Source organism: Bubalus kerabau, chromosome 8, assembly GCF_029407905.1.
Source record: "Bubalus kerabau isolate K-KA32 ecotype Philippines breed swamp buffalo chromosome 8, PCC_UOA_SB_1v2, whole genome shotgun sequence".
Lineage (NCBI taxonomy): Eukaryota > Metazoa > Chordata > Mammalia > Artiodactyla > Bovidae > Bubalus > Bubalus kerabau.
This window is the reverse complement of record NC_073631.1, coordinates 65,991,013-66,010,712: the sequence shown is the minus strand read 5'-3', so window position 1 is coordinate 66,010,712 and position 19,700 is coordinate 65,991,013. Positions and strand designations below refer to the sequence as shown.

The window sequence follows — 19,700 nt, the reverse complement described above, 5'->3', positions numbered from 1 at the left end:
ATGGCCGTTTTGAAAGCCATCTGGGACTGTACTACCCACCACTTAGACAGCATAGCAACAGATTTTATGTTATCCCCACATGTAAGTGTGCCCAGATCTGTTAGCAAACCACTGTTTCAGTCCCCTCACATACATATGGTTTCTAGATAGCTTTCTGAAATGTTTCACTGAAGGAGGAGTATTCATAATGTCGCTGTCAAATTAGTATGATAAGCAGGATTAACCCAGCCATGGAATCTATTGGAGTGTATTTTATGAGCCATTCAGGCTTAAGTGGGCTTTGATGATAGTTGAAAGCAGCTTTCACATGGAAACAGGTTTGTTTCTTTCACTTGTCTGAAGTCAGAGTTCATATTACTAGGAGTTATCCTGGCCCTTCTTTCTAGATACATAGGTTCATTATATATATTATCATATATACATATATTGCTATTTACACATACATATATATATATATATATCTCACTATTTTTTGAGACAGAGATATTAAACAATTATGCATTGTACACTGGATAAAAGTGCTGGCTGAATTAAGGAAAATTAAGTTATAAACTTAATAAAAGAATTTTTCTTTAAAGACAAGGAAATACATAAATTAAGTCAAAGGAGGCCAACTAAGTATATTAGTAGAGCCTGGGAATCATGCAGGAAGAAGAATTAGCTACGATTAACACACCAGTTGATTTTAAAACATGTGTATAAACTATTACATTTAATCATCTTCCCAGAGATTCTCTGAGGAAATTTTGTTTATGGATGGTTTGGAGGCCACTTCCAGCTTTTAATTCTTTTTTGGACGTGCAGAGTCAAGCCTAAATTGATGAAGTTTTCCTCTGTGTCCATGTCAATGAAGATGTTTACATTTCCCTAGAAAGTATCTCCTAGTTAAAGTAGAGACCGACCACCAATGAACAGACAGGTTACATCTTCCCATCTCATGCTGTCAGGCAGGAATACTGCTTATCCGCTTAATAAGAAAATATATGGCCAGTCTTGTACAGAAATAGCCTAAATCTTGAATTACCAGACTTTATGTTACAAGGATGATTGTTGAGATCGTTGAAAGGAAAGCTACATTTCATTATTAGTTTATCCACTATGCGCTAGTCTTTCCAAATATATTGGGTTCGCCAAAAAGTTCCTCTGAATTTTTCCATAACATCTTACAGAAAAAATACAAAGGAACTTTTTGGCCCACCTAATAGCATACTGGTGACTTATTAGAAAACAAAAAGGAAAGAAAAGAAGAATAAAAGGATGAGTATGTTAAAAACCAAACCAGATTTTTAACTGGTCATATTAAATATTGATTGGACATGTGTTGTACATTGTATTGTAAGTATAAATGTTGTACATGTGAATAAGCCCGTGACTTCTGTCACTGAGAGAGGCAAGTTGGCAAGGGAGAAGTTACCCAGCTGGAGGGATGCCAAGGAGATGACTGACTCTGTGCACCTGCGTCCAGCAGGTCAATATAGGACGAGTCCAGGCATGTGGTTCTCAGTCCAAATCGAGGTGATATCATCAGATGGCAATGTCTCAATTTCCCTTGGTGTTCTTTCCATCTGTTTACTCTTTCTTGCTCTCCAGCAGTTCTTCCATCAATGCTGTAAAACACATTCTACTTGGAGAGGTTTATTTGTTCAGATTGAGTTATGAGATCGTAGAAGGCAATGGCACCCGACTGCAGTACTCTTGCCTGGAAAATCCCATGGATGGAGGAGCCTGGTAGACTGCAGTCCATGGGGTCTCTAGGAGTCAGACACAACTGAGTGACTTCACTTTCACTTTTCACTTTCGTGCATTGGAGAAGGAAATGGCAACCCACTCCAGTGTTCTTGCCTGGAGAATCCCAGGGACGGGGGAGCCTGGTGGGCTGCCGTCTCTGGGGTCACACAGAGTCGGACATGACTGAAGCGACTTAGCAGTTATGAGATGGGATGACTTCCAATTTTTTTAAAGCAATGCCTAGATTTTCATAGCACATTCAGGTAGACTGATTCCGATGTCCTTTAGCTGCAGTCTAAAGACCTCCTATTTTGAAATTCCTTTGTCATTATATCCAAGATCCAGAATAAACCTTAGAGCTCGTTTTTTTCCTCCTATGTCAATTATGAAAACTCTTCTGGTATATGAGTTTCTAAAACAGGCAAATGAAGTTTGAAGTACAAACTAAGGCTAGTATTTTCTAGAACCAGAAAAATGACTGATTTCTCTCTCATTCAAATAAGATCACACATGCACATGTATATACCCGGTTAGTTACTACAGAGTTTCCAGCCTCAGTGTTATTGATTGTTTGGCCAGATAATTCTTTGTGGTAGGGGCTGTCCAGTGCATTGTGTGATGTTTAGCAGTGTCTCTGGCCTCTACCAACTAAATGTCAGTAGCAACCCAACAATATCTTCAGAAATTTCCAAATGTCCCCTGGGGGACAACATCACTCCTGGTTGAGAACCGCTGGTACTCTAAACAGAAGTAGCAGCATAGGTGAATCCAGAAACAAACACCTATGGTACTAATAACAATAAATTGACTCCTTTAGTTAATTAATTAATTTTAATTAGAGGATAATTGCAATATGATGTTTTTGGTCATACATCAACATGAATCGGCCACAGGTATACATGTGTCCCTTAACACAGTGATGAGATGGAATAGGAGCATAAAGTGAGGCTGACCTTTGCTGTTGTAAAAATTGACATTGCAGAAGCCTTTGGATTTAACTGAATGTGTTTCAGTATTTTCATTGCCTAGCTCTAGAAAAAAATTATAAAGGTATCATTATGTCTCAATTGATTCAAGTCACCATCTTTGTTTTAGTTGCTAGGAAGCTAGAAATAAATTTGTATCTCATCTCCAATAGCATGTGGCTTTTGAGTAATACACTTTCTCCTGACTTCATCTTATATGTCTTTTACCTTTGGATGTTTTGGATTATTTAGTATGGATGCAGGTAAGCCATTTCCAATCCTCTTTTGGAAGGAGGCAAGATAAAAATAAGTGTTAGTCACTTGAGTCATGTCTGACTCTGTGACCCCATGGACTGTAGCCCACCAGTCTCCTCTGTCCATGGAATTCTCCAGGTAAGAATATTGGAGTTAACCATTCCCTTCTCCAGAGGATCTTCCCAACCCAAGGCTTGAACCTGGGTCTCCTTCATTGCAGGCAGATTCTTTACCATCTGAGTCACCAGGGAAGCCCATATTATGTATGTAGAATGGCAATCCACTCCAGTATTCTTGCCTGGAGAATCCCATGGGCTTAGGAGCCTGGCGGGCTGCAGTCCATGGGGTCGCAAGGAGTCGGACACGACTGAGCGACTCACACACACACACACATACACACACACATGCGTGCACGCATAAATAAAATGGACTGATTACATAGCATCCAATCTAAAACTTATTTTGGTTATCTGCAGTAGTTAAATGAGTATTGCATTATTTCCAATAGTGACATTGCATCATCTGTTTCTAAAATCCTATAGAATTCCTGCTTTATTGACTCACCTAATCTGCCTTGGTAGTGTTTGAGGCTCTCTCAGACCTCTGAAAGGAACAGTGCAGAGAAAACTCAAACATGTAAAACATTTTTATAGGCTTCTCCTTCAAGTCAGTGCTAACAGTAATTTATAGTTACCCAGGTACAATGATTGAGGTACAAAATTGTTATACTCCTCATAGTACAGTAGTCTTCAAAGTCTGAAAGACCAATGATGATTCCATAAAAAGACAGTCCTCCTAAAATCAGACCTGAAGAAAGTGTGTAAAGGATTACTGTCTTTTACTAACATGGGACATTCTTTTTCCAACTGAAAAGAATTAAACTTGATTTGGAGGATTTATTTAAAATAAAATATTTGAAGTGAGCTAATCAAACTTTATAAAGCTTTAGTGCAAATGCTGTTTCTTGCCAAACTATGAGCCATAGCTTAAAGCAAGTCCTGCTTTCCCTGAGCTGAGGGTCATAGGACTGTGAATTGGGTGCCAAGAAGGCCACTGTCTGCTGTGTGTGTAGCACTTGGGTTTGTGTAAAATGTTATCTTACTGTGTGTTGTCAAACCGTAGGCAGAATCTTGACCTAGCCACCCAACAGAGACCTGAATCAGATAAATTCTTTGCTGGCAGAATGTCTGTTTTCATACATGGAAATAGTACTCAGTGGCAAAATTTTCACTGATAAGAGATGGAAGGGGGTGTGTGTGTGTATGTGGAAAGAGAGAGAGAGAGAGGGAAAGAAAGACTGACTTTGAGAAAAAATTTAATCTCCTAACCATCTGTTAGATCAGAGGCAACCAAAGGTAATCCAGACATAGATGCCCAGTCTCTGACTATCTCAGATTTGTTAAGCTCAGAATCCCAACCCCAAAGGAAAGTTCACGATTACATAACACAGAGGAGGGTAGGGTATACTGAGCACAGATGTGCATTTAATTGAAATAACCTCAACTACATGTCCCACAAGTAATAGGAAATATTAGGTTTCAGCAACTTAGGGTGCGAGGAGGCTCACAGTTGCCAGGTGACTCTTTAAAACCCCCAAGAGTTAGGTTTCCAGCTGTGTGTAGCACTGGGGTGTCTGCTGTCCAAGAGGGCCCCTGCATGCTGCTTGCACCTACCATGGACATGGTGGAATTGCCCTGGCTGGTCTTGGCACATCTTTTTTAAGTTCTCGAGCATGGCTACAGTGATCTCCAATTAAAGAGTAGTTGTAGAAGCGGGGACTGAAACAACTTAATGAAACATTGACCTTGCGGTCCATTTTATGAGAAGTCTCCACTGACAGAGGTTCTGCAAATTAGTAATGCTGAGTTTGAGCAAGGTTTCTGGCCTCCAAGACTGTAAGCAACTCCAGGTCCCTGGACACCAGGAGTCTGTCCTTAACTCAGGAAAGCGAGGAAATTTGAAACCGGAGCTCAAGATGCTTGTAGAATAAGAATTTGTGGTGTTGACTTTAGCCCTGCCGAGGAGGTGTTAAGCTAAGTAGCCACTGAAGTTTCTGCTCCAGCGTCTGGAGGTGGGTTTGTCACTGCTCCTGAGGCTCAACCAGCAGACGGGGTGGCAAATAAAACCCAACTGTACCACAAGTGGTAGCTGGGAAACCCCACACAGGCAGGAGCGGCATTAGAAGGGAGTGAGGCAATCAGTTTATGTTCTCTTTTATATACTGCTCTAAGGAATATTGTTTCTTTAAATGTTCTGGCTGTAGATTGATGTAAAGTTGGAGGGCCCTGAGGTTATTAGGGGTCCTCTTTTATCCATGACCTATTGTCAATTTCAACAGGGTGTTAGTACTTCTTAAATTGTGGTTGTTAACAATCATCACCACCACCATTATCATTGTCTAACAATAATGGCAGTAAGTGTAACAGCAACAGCAGCCAATATTTATTTAGCATCTGCTATTGAAACAGGTCCTAGGCTGTCTTTTTTTATCTTATTTGATCCTCACAGTCATTTTGACCGTTTTATTGGCAAGTAAATGTCATTAGCTCCATTTAACAGCCAAGGAAACTGAGGCTTTGAGGTTAAGAATGATGCCCAACATAGGTCGTGGAGCCCAAATCAAGGAAGTCTGGCCCCAGGGCTTGGACTGGAAATTCTGTCTTTACTTCTCAGTCGTTTTGTTTGATATGATAACCAGTTGCAGTTAGGAAGGGAAGAGGTCTGGAGGGCTTTTTGACTAGTCGGGATTAGAGATTGGAGAAGGATTTTAGGAAGAGTTTCTAATTGGACAGCGTTTCCCTCTACACCACCCAGGAAGAAATGTAGATTCAGATGCCCATGCTTTCTTTACCTGGCGATACCTTCACGTTTCTGCTCAGGTGCAGAGCAGTTGGTGTGCTCTGTGCTCAATGAAAAATCAAACTAGCATGGTTTTCCATGTTATTCATTTTTCCTCCTGGAAACTCAAGGTTGAGATGGTTCCAGCAGTAAGTGAAGATCACCCAAATCTTCTTACTTACAATAATAAAAGACATGTAATTTGAAATTTGGAATAACTGTATAAATTCCGTCAGGAGTAAGAAAGAACAAAATCTCTCTGCCAGTCAAGCTCATCATCATTTTAGCATCATGGAATTGTATAAATGAATGGACCTTAATGTAAGGTCAAACCTTCCCACTTCTTAGGTAAGGAAGTTGAGGCTAATGGTAGTATTAACTGGAAGAACGAGATGAAAACCTGAACATTTTTTATTCCCTACTCCAATATTCGTTCTATAATATTGTATGGTCTCCCCAGAATTTTGCTTGGGAAAATAGTTTTAATATAGATGTACCATTATTAAATCATTAATTGAAAGTGACTTTCTTGCCTAATTTTGGAACAGTATATTTTGTACATAAAGATATGTATAAATTCATTACTTGATATATGGTACATTTCACCAAGGCTGCCATCTTGAATCTCAAGAAAGATGCAAATGCCAATTTCTAAAGAAACTTATGAATAAAATCTCTTAGCAGTAGTGAACATAAAACACAGCTAAGTGACAAACCAATACAAATCCCAAACTATGAAAAATATACTTTGTGGAAAAAACTGTATAGTAAATTACACATTACTGTCTGCAAACCTGAGGCAGACTTATACCCCCCTGGAGGTCACATTTCCTCTGAGTAAAATAAGAACAACACAAAACCGCTACTCTGCTGCCACTACAATTGCTCCTATTACCAGCAGCAATTTAATGAAGGTAAATCTGTGTCAAGTATTATGATAAATGCTCTCCACGCATTCTGTCACTTAATCCTCACAACAATCCATGCAGTGGAAGCTACTGTTATTCTCATTTTACAAATGAGATCTGAGGGTCTGTGAATTACTAATAAATAAGGTGTGTGCCTGCTTCAGTCATGTCCGACTCTGCAACCATGTGAACTTCAGCCTGCCAGGCTCCCCTGTCCACAGGATTCTCCAGGCAAGAATGCTGGAGTGGGTTGCCACGCTCTCCTCCAAGGTGTGTTAGCCAATAGCCTGATCCGTGAGATGCCAATAGCCTGGTCTATGAGACCCAGAGCCCCGACTTTTAAGCACTATTGTATATTCTTTGTTCACTACATGTTGGAGGTTTACTGCCAAATATATATGAAGTCTGCCAATTTCTTTCCTCTGTACATGATTAGGGGCTTCTATTTGAAAACATTTGTATCTATGCACCTTTTAAAACCTTATCTGTGTCTTTGAGATCACTGAATCTCTTCAGTTTCTTGGATCACAATACCTGAATTCTAACCTTCCCTGGCAGTTGGGAGATATGATTTATTAACTACTCTCTGTGGTTCCCCTTGATGTGAAGTTTATGTTTATGAATAGTATCATCTTTTTCCTTACCCAGGTCCCCCTCTTGGTTAATGCGCTCCTCCCCCAACCAGTGCTCCCCTCCTCTGCTCTGCCCTTTCGTATTTCTCCTCAATGCACATGTCTGCTCTGCTTTTACTTTGTACCTTCTTGTCTTGTGAGCTCACGGCCCTGCCTCCATGGTACCCCTTCTGCAGTTTCTCAGTCTGGTTTCACATTTGTCTAGATTTCCAGGTCCTTAACATAGGACTTCTTGGCAAGATACAAATATGGCAGATCTCAGTTTCTCACTTTTTTGGAGGCTACATTCTTCTTTCACAAAGGACTGTGTTTGAATTTGATTAACAGTTGCTACCTTTGATTCTCTAAATTATCCGGGTTGGGAGTTGGATGGAGAGATGGATGGCTGTTTCCAACCCCTATCTGTTGACTGAATTCTGGCACCCCTTTATCCCAGCTGCACAGGTTTTGAGTCTTAATGTTATTTCTCATACTTTTGGCATTTTTCTCCCATGTTGATCATCAGTCATCAGGTCTGGTTGATTGTCTGTTTGCATTGCTTTTCTAATAAATAATTTCCTTCCCATTCCCACGGCAGCAAGCCCCTCATCCTATTCCTTGTTGTTAACCTCTGCCTTTTCTTCTTCAGCCCTTTGTGCAAGCCACTGTCAGACCCAAACTTGGCTTTCATGAAAACTACACCAGCTTCCTTCACTGGTCTCTTGCAGAATTTCTCAAAGTTTGTTTTATAAAATGCTAGTGCTGAGGGATCCTCATGAGTAATATTTTCAAAACAAGTTTCTATGATTAAATACATTAGGGAAATGCTGGGTCAAGTAAACTTAAATGTGTTTCCTCACTGCAGAATTCTCAGAGCCCTTTACATGCCAGTGTGCAGGGTAAACTTTCAGGAGGATGATGGAGTATAGAGTCCCTCCTGAACTAATTTGGGCTGCAGAGGTGTTGTTTTTTTTTTTTCTTTTTAAATTTCTACTTATTTTGGCACAGTAACAGGCAGGATTGATGTTTCATAGAAAACATGTTAAGAAATGCTGGTTCTTTGAAATAAATTTTAACTTCTCAGGCTGACAATAAATCTCAGGCCAATTTATTTAGACGGCTGGGGTGTTTTACATCTCCTGAAGCAACTACCCATTCTGGGCAGATTGGTCTCCTATTCTTGTGCAAGCTGCCTTCTTTCCCATGTTTAAGACTATCATGGTAACAATCTTCTTTTGGTTTAGAGGCTTACTCCATTCAAGCTCTAAATCTACATTTTGTTTGTCTTTTATAGATGAACTCAACATTGTCTTTTCAACACATTTACCTTTTATAAGTATGTTACAATCTTATCCAGTTCTACTTCTGCCAGCAGCAGATTTGCAAGATTTGCATAGCATTTATAATGATACAACCAGTAATGACTACTCTGTGAGCATCTATTATGTTCTCAGCATTTTCACAATGCTGTCTTTATAACCACCGTGCAAAGTAGTTGTTCTTCGACCCATGTTACAGATGAATAGACTGAGGTTATGTAGGTAGTATACACATGATTTTGTAGTCAGTGGGTGGCAAGACTGGGATTCAAACCCAGGACTCTATTCTAAGCAACTTAATATTCACAAAGCTCTAAAGTGGTTTCAAAGCTCTGCGATAGGTTAATTTAGAGATGAGAAACCCATCTCTCAGGTAAAAAGTTCTCTTTTCTGATAAACAGTAATTTCTAGCTTTAAGACAGCAGACATTTTAAGGTCAGGGCTTGGATTAGAGAGTGTCAAAAATACATCTTCTATAACAAGTTTGTATTAACATCAGTGACTTTCCAGCACTCTGGAAGGTGTCATGGAGGACATGGATAAAGGTTGATACAGACCCTGAGTTGAGGAAATTGCAATGTGTTTGGAGAGATGAAATGTAGACACGTTAAATGACAGAACTATATAATATAGTTTATAATTAGATAGGCATTGTTAAACAGGTTCATGAACTCCTAGGAGGTCATTGGTTAGTCTTGGAACAGGGTGTCTATGAATCTCTACATTTGAATGGATACACTCATTTTCACTTGGAAGGAAGAGTGTCTATACCCATCTTCATATTTCCTAGAAGCTCTGTAATCCCAATTTGTTAACAACAGTGACTGCATGGGATGCTGTGGTATAGGGTATAAATGGAAATATCGAGTCATGGTCAGGGAGGCACTGGCTTCAAAGCCACAGAGATTGGGTTCGACTCTTTCTTTACTACTACTGGCTTAGAGACCATGGGCAACATGGCAGTTTCTTCATATTCACTGCTAAGAAATTAGGGTAATATACCATGTGTAGACAAGTAGTGAGGATTAAAGGAGATAGTGCAACTATGGAAAGCATCTGGCGTGTTGCCTGGTATAAACTAGTCACTCCAGACTAGTTGCCTTGATTTTTGCTAAATTCATTTTTTCGCTCTTGCCTCTGTAAACAAACTGAGTGTTTTTAAAACAGTACACATTTATTATCTTAGCAAGTCCTGGAGATCAGAAGTCTGAAATGGATCTGAGTGGGTCCAAATCAAGGTGTTGGCAGAACTGCATCCCTTCTCAAGGCTCGAGAGGCTCTGTTTTCATGCTAGTCTAGATTCTAGAGGTTGCCCATTTTCCTTGATTTGAAGCCTCCTTTCATCTTCAAAGCCAGCAGTGGTGAGTTGAGGTCTTCTCATGCCATATCATCGTGTGACACTCACTTCTCTGCCTTTTTCCTTCACTTACAAGTGACCACTTGTGATAGCATCTGTCCTTCCTGGATTACCCAGGATAATTTGTTTATAATTCAACTAATTAATTGATTAAGCAAAATTCTATTAAATTATTTGCTGTACACCATTTATCAGACTTAACTATTTTTGTGAGTTCAGTGGGGACAGTATATTTTTCCTACTGAAATATAATCTTTAATTAATCAACCTTTCATTTAGAAAATATTTGATATCTAATATGGATTATACCAGTCATTGCTGTTGGTAATGCATAGATAAATCCGTTTATCCAATATTAAGGCAGATCCTCCAGTGTACAAGGCAGAAGGCAGTGTGTCAGATACTGAGACGTATACACAGAATTTATGTGTAAGGAGTTTAAGGCCTGGTTTAGGCATTAAAAATATATTATAACTAAAAGCTAGGGTAAAAAGGAACTATAGTTAGCAATAGGGTCATCACAAGAAAAAAAAATTTTAACTATGTTTGGTGAGTGATGTTAACTAGATTTGTGTTTATAATTTCAAAATGTATACAAACAGAATTATTACATTGTACACACAAAACTAATATGAAATTATAAGTCAATTTTACTTAAATTTTAAAAATTAAAAAAATTGAAGTACAAAAGCTAGGGTAGAAAGTGCCTCCTCATAAGCATACTGTGGGTTTGGTGACTATATTTATAACCCTCAAACTGAAACACATAATGTGACTAGGATAGAGTATTGGAAGCTGACCATCTCAGAAAATCTGAGCCATGTGGTCAGTTTTGCTCTGGGGACTTAGAAGAGAGAATCGACTTTGGCTGAGGCATGGGGAGTTGGTACATGAGCTAGAAGCTGAAGAATTCCAGTGCTGTGAACTGTGAGGTGTGGGCAGGCATGGCCAGAGCACAGCCAGGGTGAGAGGTGGGGTAGCCCTGGGCTCAGGTGGGGAGGCTGCACACAGCATGTCAACCAGGGCTTTAGGGGTAAATTTAGTTTATTAGATCTCAAATGTGGGTGGGGGGATGTGTCCTTTGCTCTTCTGCTTGATGTTGGTAAGGATTTGAGGTTATGGAAGTTATTGGAAAATAAATTTACATTCTTAGCCCTCTCTCTATCAAATCTTTTTTTTTCTAATTAGTTTCAGGTGCCTATTCAACTTAAAAAGAAAAAAAATCAGTTTTTATTTGTAGATCTATAAGTCTGTCTGGTGGATTAGGGATGAGTGGGAAGAGACTCACTAGGCCCTTCCCCCACATTCACACAGTAAAGTCAGATTAAGCTTTGATTTAAAAAGCCAAGGGTGTAAAATCTGAAAGGAATCCAGGTGCCCCTCGGTGGAGCTTCTGTTGGTTTTGCAGGCCCCCTCGGGGAAGCAGCTGTCAGGGACACCTCTGAGCGAGGCCAGAGCCTCCTGCATGGGGAAGTTCAATTCCTGCTGGGTCTGTTTATATTGGAGGCTTACATCATGTCAAGAGGAGCCTAGACAAACAGTACAAGGGCTTGTGTTCAGGGCAGTGTTTCTAATCCCAGCCTTTCCTGGTTCTTGACCCAAACTTGGCATCATCACAGCTCTTACCCACCTGGGGTTCCCAGGGGGCCCTGCATGACCCAGTGGCCTTGGAATTCCACGGGCCCATTTCGCAGCAGTTGATGTGGAGGAAAGTTGAAAGCCATGTTTTTATTTGATAGACTTCCTCGTGGTTAGAACACTACTCTGGAAATGTACTGATCTGCGTGGTGGTGTGGTGCAAGGAGTTAGAGAGACGATTCTGTTCACAGAGATACTAATGGACTGAGAATGAAAGTCACCTTCTGTGTTTTCAAAGTGACTTTAGTGACTGGGGAAATCTTGTGTTAAGTGAAGAGGAAATAAAATTTCATGTACAGGATAATCTTAACTTCGTTAAAAATATACATAAACATACATACTCCCTCCGACACCCCAAAATAGTAAACAGGGATTATTTCTTGGTGGTGGAACCGTGATTGATACTTTTTTATTCTTATGCTTTTCTGTTTTTGTTTTATTGTCTTCTGGGGGAAGCGGGTTAGAATCTTCTCAATTTCTCTTATTTTTTTATGACATGAAGTTGTATGCATACATATGTACTAAGTCACTTCAGTCATGTCCAACTCTTTGTAACGCCATGGACTGTGGCCCATCAGGCTCCTCTGTCCATGGGATTCTCCAGGCACAAATACTGGAGTGGGTTGCCATGCCCACCTCCAATGAAGTTGTACACTTTCCCCTTAATTTTCACTGACGGATGTTTTGAGAATAATCACTGCTCTCAGAAGGAAGGCATCTTATTAGAATAAATATACTCATGGCAGAAATAAATGTACCTGATGAGGATAAAAGCAAAACATTGGAATTTTTTCTAGAAGCAGCTTGACTCTCTTAATTCTTCTAGCTTTCTTATTAAAGTATACAACATCAAAGAGATACTTTTAATTCAATACTTTCAATTTTTAAAAACAAATGTCCTTATTCCAAGAGTATACATAGTGTTGTAAATAATAAAATGTAAATAATAATGTATATACACATAAACAAGAAAGAGGAAAATAAATATCACACATAATTTCATTACCTAAGAGAAAAAAACATTCTTAGTATTTGGGTTTATGCACTTCTAATCTTTTTTTCCAGTGCCTAGACATTGTATACATATTACTGAAAACAAACCAAAACAAAAATGACATCTGATGATTTGACTTAAAGGACTATGAAAAGTCCTTACATACTGCTGCTTGTAAACTGACATTTTCCCATTCTCTGACTTAAATATATTCAAGCAAGAATAGGGTCTGTTTGTTCAGCTCTATCACCCCAGGCTTCCCAGAAGAATGTGACTGGACATCAGGATGTCTGGGACTGTGGCTCATTTTACTGGGTCTGCTGAACAAAAATTATATGCAGATACAGTGTTCATTTTTGTCCCCTAAGTATTTCTCTAGTTTTCTTTTTCAGAGAGGCGATTTGGTGACCCTGAGAGTCTCACTTTCAGTTTTTCTCCAGTGCACGTGTTCGCTGCTTTTGCGGGACCTGGCACAGGGACCTTGAGCAGACAGAAAAAAGGGCCAAGGTTTCAAAATTATTTTAGTGCCCCCAAATGCAGCATGTACTTCTCAGGCATCTTCTTCCTCATGAATTTTTGTTGGCTTCTTCTGTTTTGCCGTTACAAAGAAAATCATCTTGTTCTCCAAACCCTTCTCTTCCACAAGTTAGGCCTCTTGAAAAATCTTATCTTTCCTGATAGCCCTGCTACTGCTGCTAAGTCGCTTCAGTTGTGTCCGACTCTGTGCAACCCCATAGACGGCAGCCCATCAGGCTCCCCCGTCCCTGGGCTTCTCCAGGCAAGAACACTGGAGTGGGTTGCCATTTCTTTCTCCAAGGAAAAGCCCTACTCAGACATAATTTCCCTTGCCTGGTATCCATGGATGTCCCTCACTGCTTCCTGCCCAGCTACAATTCAGCTCAGCTTTTCCCAGGACTCCTGGGCCATGCTGCTGGCAGTATATTTTCTGTTGTTTCTTTGAGGATTTAGTTTGCCATGTAATTGACCTTATTGACATATGCCCACACTTGGACTCTTAAAAACAAAAGGACAACAAAAATGAAAACAGAAAAGCGTAAGGCAGAAAAAAAATATCACTCATAGTTCTACCACTAAGAAAAAACCTCAGTTTATAATTTTAGGCTTTGTAGGTGTTTGGATATTTATTTTAACATGGTCAAGATTTGTTGTATAGATAGAATTTGGTTTCCTATTTTTCATTTAACATGGCATAAGTATTTCTTCAAGCACAAACATTAATTACAAACTTTTTCAATGACTAGATAATAGTTCATTTTCTGGATTTCCTGCCAAAGGCTTAGCTCTTTGTTTAATGTTAGGAGAAAATCTAAATATCCATTTTCTTACAATGTGTCCATGATCAGTAGGCTTGGAGAACAGTGCTAAGGTGTGTAGTGAATTCTTGGTAAATGTTAGCTATTACTGTGTTTGTTAGTGATAATTTTGATGCAGCTGGAGTCAGAACACCTGGAGAAGCCATACGATGTCCCCTGCAGACTCCAGGCAGAAATATAGGGATTCCCTGTGCTTGCTCAACAGCAGAGAGAGGATTTCTCAGGAGTATAATTTCATCTCCTTCATTTATGTCTTGGCCGTCGCAAGCTGAAATCCATCTGTTATGAGCTCAAGAGCTCAAAAGCCTTGATTGGTTCTGGGTTTTCTTGTTGAATATGTGGCATTAAAAACTCTGAAAAAGCCCTTTGCTTGAATTTGGTGCATCTGGTGGTCAGGTTAACATTTAGTTCTTTTGTGGCATGTGGTAGTATTAACTTTGAACTATATGTCTCCTGATGCCACTTGGGGTGTCCCAAAGAACTTCCTTGCTTCCTATCAACCAGAAAGCACCATTCTTATACCAGGGAGGGATTCCATTCATCACAATGCGAGAGAAATGTGTAATAGGACAATTTTGAAAGTAATAACATGGAGAAGGGGACTGAAAAATGCAGTATGGAGTGGTTAGATAGGTGGGAAAACTAGTTGGAGTTGGGTATAGGATTTGGAAAGTGGGGACTGGGTGCCATGTGATGCAACAAACTGAGTAAAATTGGAGTTATACTGAAAGACCAACCATAAAAAAGGATAAGAAAGAAATTGAAATGGAGGGTGAATTAAAATGTTGCTGCTGAGCTCTCAAGCTTTCTCTCCCACCTTCTTCCCCTAAGTAATCCTTTTCTATAATCCTTGAAGTATTTGAACCCTACATATCAGAAACGATCAGTTCTGTGAGTCTTTATTAAATGTTGATAAGAAAGGCTAACTTAGACAAATAATTCATTTATAAAATTCCCAATACATCTAATTTATGTGGAGTCACATGAAATTGACATATGAAATGACATAATGTATCATAAAACAACATTAATTTCCAAACACTTTAGAAATTAAACGCACATGTTTACTTTGGATCCAGTTGGTCCTACCAGATCTGTTGGCACATCCTTCCTCCCAATGGATGCTTCATTTTTCCCTTACATCTTCAGAATTATTATTTATATGAGATAGTGTCATGTTCTTGACCTGTTCTAGAAACTGATCTTTTTATTTTAGTTTGGACTAATTTCTCTGAATTTCTCATTTCCTGGTTGTGTATGCCTTCTTTAAAACAGATAAAATATCTTTTTATGGGAAACAAATCAATATCAAATTTTGTTTAAAAAAAAGAAATGATATTTAATTTTCTATATAAACCTTTGGAATGCCCTAAAGCATAAAACTTTACTTGGGTCTCATAAGTATTTGTATTACTGGTATTTTGAAGTGATGAATTCATTGAAATTTCTTAAACTTAATAAATGATGGGGTTTGCAATTTATTTTTTATCCAACTTTTGATTTTGAATACAAAGATCAAAATATAGGAGGTTTGTATTTGTAGAAAATACACAGAGACAGTTTCATCAGTGTTTTGTTTCTTAACAACATTAAACATGTATCTGTTTGGCAAGTCTGTTTATCTGTCCTTAGAAATATATGTGTTATATATAATACTTTTTTAAGACCATGAATAACATTTAGAATACCATGTTCCCTGATTTTTTGAATCAGTTAAAAAGAAACAATATTGTTGCTTTGATGAATTGTTATATATGCTTTTGCCTTTTATTTATATTTTTGTTCTCATTTATATGGATTATGAAATATGGCCAGTTCTATTTACAAAATCATCCTAATTTCATTTCTCTAACCTTGACATTAAGAACATAGAAGCATATCAAGGCTCTAAAATAGAGATGCTTTAAAAATTCAGAAGTGTTATAAGTAACTTTTAAGTATAAAAGCACCAGAAGTACTTCATATCCTATGAGATTTGGTACAAACTTTTGGAACAACTGAACTTTTTTTTATAAGTTGATTTTCCTTAGTGCATCTTTGCTCAGGCCCTCCCTTTACCTGGCAGGTGCCCCTATCAAGTTTATTGCAGAGACCCCTGTTTTTCTCTTTGAATCCTGTGCTCGGTTTATGACCTGCTTTTGTCTCTCACTCATCCGCAGAGCCCGGCGTCTGCACGGTGTTCGGAGACCCCCACTACAACACTTTTGACGGACGGACATTTAACTTTCAGGGGACGTGTCAGTACGTGTTGACAAAAGACTGCTCCTCCCCTGCCTCGCCCTTTCAGGTGCTGGTGAAGAACGACGCGCGCAGGACCCGCTCCTTCTCCTGGACCAAGTCGGTGGACCTGGTGCTGGGCGCCGGCACCGTCAGCCTCCAGCAGCACCTGACGGTGCGCTGGAACGGCTCGCGCATCGCGCTGCCCTGCCACGCGCCGCAGTTCCAGATCGACCTGGACGGCTACCTCTTGAAAGTGACGACCAAAGCAGGTGGGCTTCCAGAAGCAAGGGCCTTCTGTGTACCTCTGGCGCTTCCCTCTGTCTCACCAACTGGTGCCCAGGAGCTGCAGCTGCTCCCCCTTCTCCTCCATGGAGGAAAACCAGAGGCAGAGAAGTCCACCAACTGCAGGAGTTGCCTCATTCTCCAGATGCCACAAAATAGCTGGAGAAAATTGGCATACCGAGGAGCCTTGCAATCTGATGCCAGTCACCCGCAACATGCGATCTGTCCACATCCAGTGTCTTTTCATCCTCATTCCGAAAATAGCAGTTGTTCTCTCCGGATAACCACTGTCTCATGCTGTGTTGCTATTTTAGGTCATTGATGTCCAGCTTGGAATTGTCAGTGTCTTTCCCAGCTCAGCTAGTCATGTGCAGTTTCACATCTGTGAGAAAGAGTGTTTCCTTGTTAACATCTTTCCAAGAAGGAGGGAATCCTCAAAAGCAAACTGCAAACCTGTGGGTGTGCATATGGAAGTGGGGATGATGGGCTGTGTGACCAGCAGTCCTGTCCATTCTGGACCTGGGGAAGGCTGCTTATTGAGTTGATGGGCACAACTGTCAGCTGCTGCTGGAAGACACAGGGTGCTTGCTCTGAAAGCACTCTCTCCAGCCATGGGCTCATGGAGCTGGCCACTGATGCTGAGACCTTTTCTCAGCATCACATATTGCCTGAGACTTGCTGGACTCTGTTGCCACTCCACTGGCAGATACATTCCCCCTAAGCCAAACTGTTCATAGTTGCTAATAAGTGACTCATAGGGGTTCACAGAGGCCCACATTCTTGTCTGTGAGATGTTGCCTAAGAGAGACATCTTAGAAGCAGAACTGTACCCTTTATTATCAGCCCCAAAGAATGAATTCAGTTTGTTCACACATTTTGTATGATACCATGAATGGTTCCTTCCATGCTGCCTTTGGTTAGTGCATATTTTGGTCAGTTGGATATTGAATTGCACGTCCTCTTAGCATGCTGTTTCTTGAAGCATGATATTTGAGGAAGTCAGCATATATATATATATATATATATACACACACACATATATATATACACACACACACATATATATATATATTTTTACTTTTTGCATTGATGAGAATTTAACAATGTAAAATAATCACTTGGGTTCCAGTTTCTTTATCTAATATGGATCAGAAAGGGAAACATTTGATAGAGCAGGCACTTTTGAGGGACTGCAGAGACTGTTCTCCATGGTACTTTCAGGACCCTGTTGTTTTCTGTTCAAGTCAAAATATATTTGGTAAATTGATTTGAGCTGATGAAATGCCAGCTTAGCTAAACAAAGGCAGGAAACCAAAGAGAAACCCACGGAGATTTTTATTTAGAGAGTTTGACATGGTTTCAGTGAGAAATGTTAAATATTAATGTATTTGAGCATTCTATAGAGAAGAATGTTCACTTTGAAAGTGGTAGATGTGAAGAGTTCTGTTCTTTCAACTTCAGAGGGATTAATCCACCCCAGAAAATTCAGACACCAGTTGTTAACATTCAAATGACATGTCACTCTGCACCTGTAGGCCTCAGCTCATCTCTTTGAAGGAGGCGACAATTTGTGGCTTCGTGTAAAATGGACACAAAACGACCTATTATTACACAGTACTAATTAGAAGTACCTTGTTTATCTTTTTGCATGCCGGCTGAACATAATGGATACTACTGATATGGAAATTATTAGCCACAACCCAATTCTCAAAGGAATTCTGCATATTCAGAATTATTAACAGTCGAGGAGGTTCAGTACTGTTCCTCTCACAGCTGGCAATACCTTACGGAATAAATGTCCTCTTTGTAAGGACTTCACATGGTAAAAAATGAGCAAAAGGATGAGGCTGCTAAGAAAATAATAATATATCATAAATGCCATAATTGGATTAGTCAATTTAACTCTTCTAGGCCTTGAATTCAGTTTTGCGGTTTGTCTTTTTTCCATCTCTCTTGCCATGATGCAGCTAATTTATGTGGTACCTTTAATACCCAGGTGACCAACTTCCTGTAGCACACGGAGGGCACAAACTTTCTGCTTCCTAGGGAAGAACTGTATATCTCTGGGTGCTAAAATTGCTTTGAAATTATCTTTTGAATGGAACAATTCCATTTCCAGACAATAGTCCTTTCTACTCTGGTCCCCAAATCTCAGTTTGTACTACCCCTTAGGGATGTTTTCATTTTTATTACCTATTGATTGTCTATCTAAAATATCACAGTATATCCTTTGAATGTTTGTTCTTCCTCCATAATTTTTTTCATAAGCTCAAGTGGTCAAAGGATATTTCTTTGAAATAGCTGTTTAAATCAAGACTGCAGGTGTAAGTTGGGAGAGAGAGGGAAATGACTCTTCGCCCCTGTGGTTTATAGACTCAGCACTTCATGATAAAATCTTTTGGCAGAAGAGCACAGGTGGCTGTGTAGCTTGGGTGGAATTAAGCAGTAGTTACATATCTAATAACAACTGGGGTAGTACAGAAGGCAAAGCGAGGTTTGGTAGCTTGAGAAAGCTCTGCTTCTTCCTGTCACAACTCCCCTCTCTCCCCCGCCCAACTCTCGGCACTTAGCGAATCATTTAAAATATTTCCTTTCTGCCATCTGTTCACTTCATCAACTCCACCTGAAAGAGTTACGTCAGATCCACCTGAAAGTATTAACATGTGGGAGTGTGGCTTTGTATTTTACTTTTGGTAAAACTCTACATCTGAGGAACCTGGAGTATATATATGTTGTTGTTATTCAGTTGCTAAGTTGTGTCCAACTCATTGCAACCCTATGAACAGCAGCATGTGAGGCTTCCCTACACACACACACACACACACACACACACATATTCCTTTGGTTTAAACTCTAAGCAGAAAAAATTCTCCATTTTTAAGCATCACTATGGTATATCTACAGATTTTGCACCTCCTCTCTCTTAAAAGTGGACTGCAGCAAAAGCAACAATAACAACTAAACACAAATAAACAAAAGCAACCACAAAATAAAAGACCGACAACTTTCCCACCAAAAAAACAAATTAGTAATCTGGAGCCAGGTCACACACTTGAAGGGTGAAAAACAGGTTGGTAAAACATTCACTGGTGCAAAGGAAAATTGGAAGACTCTTCATCCAGTGGAAGGAATGCAGCTGCTGCTCACATCCCAGATGAGACATGTGCTTCAGCTTTGGCCTTCTGACTGCCAGTTGTTTCTACCAATTTCCCATGCAGAGAATTGGGAAACTCATTCCAGCTGCAGAAAAG

General features: G+C 39.7%; 1 protein-coding gene across 1 annotated transcript in view; it reads left to right on the top strand.

Moving 5' to 3' along the window:
• BMPER (BMP binding endothelial regulator) overlaps window positions 1-19,700 on the top strand; it is a 253,318-nt gene that overhangs the window by 160,683 nt on the left and 72,935 nt on the right. Inside the window, exon 12 of the mRNA XM_055590429.1 lies at window positions 16,107-16,436. Coding sequence (XP_055446404.1) covers window positions 16,107-16,436 — 330 coding nt within the window. The remainder of the gene's footprint in view (window positions 1-16,106; window positions 16,437-19,700) is intronic.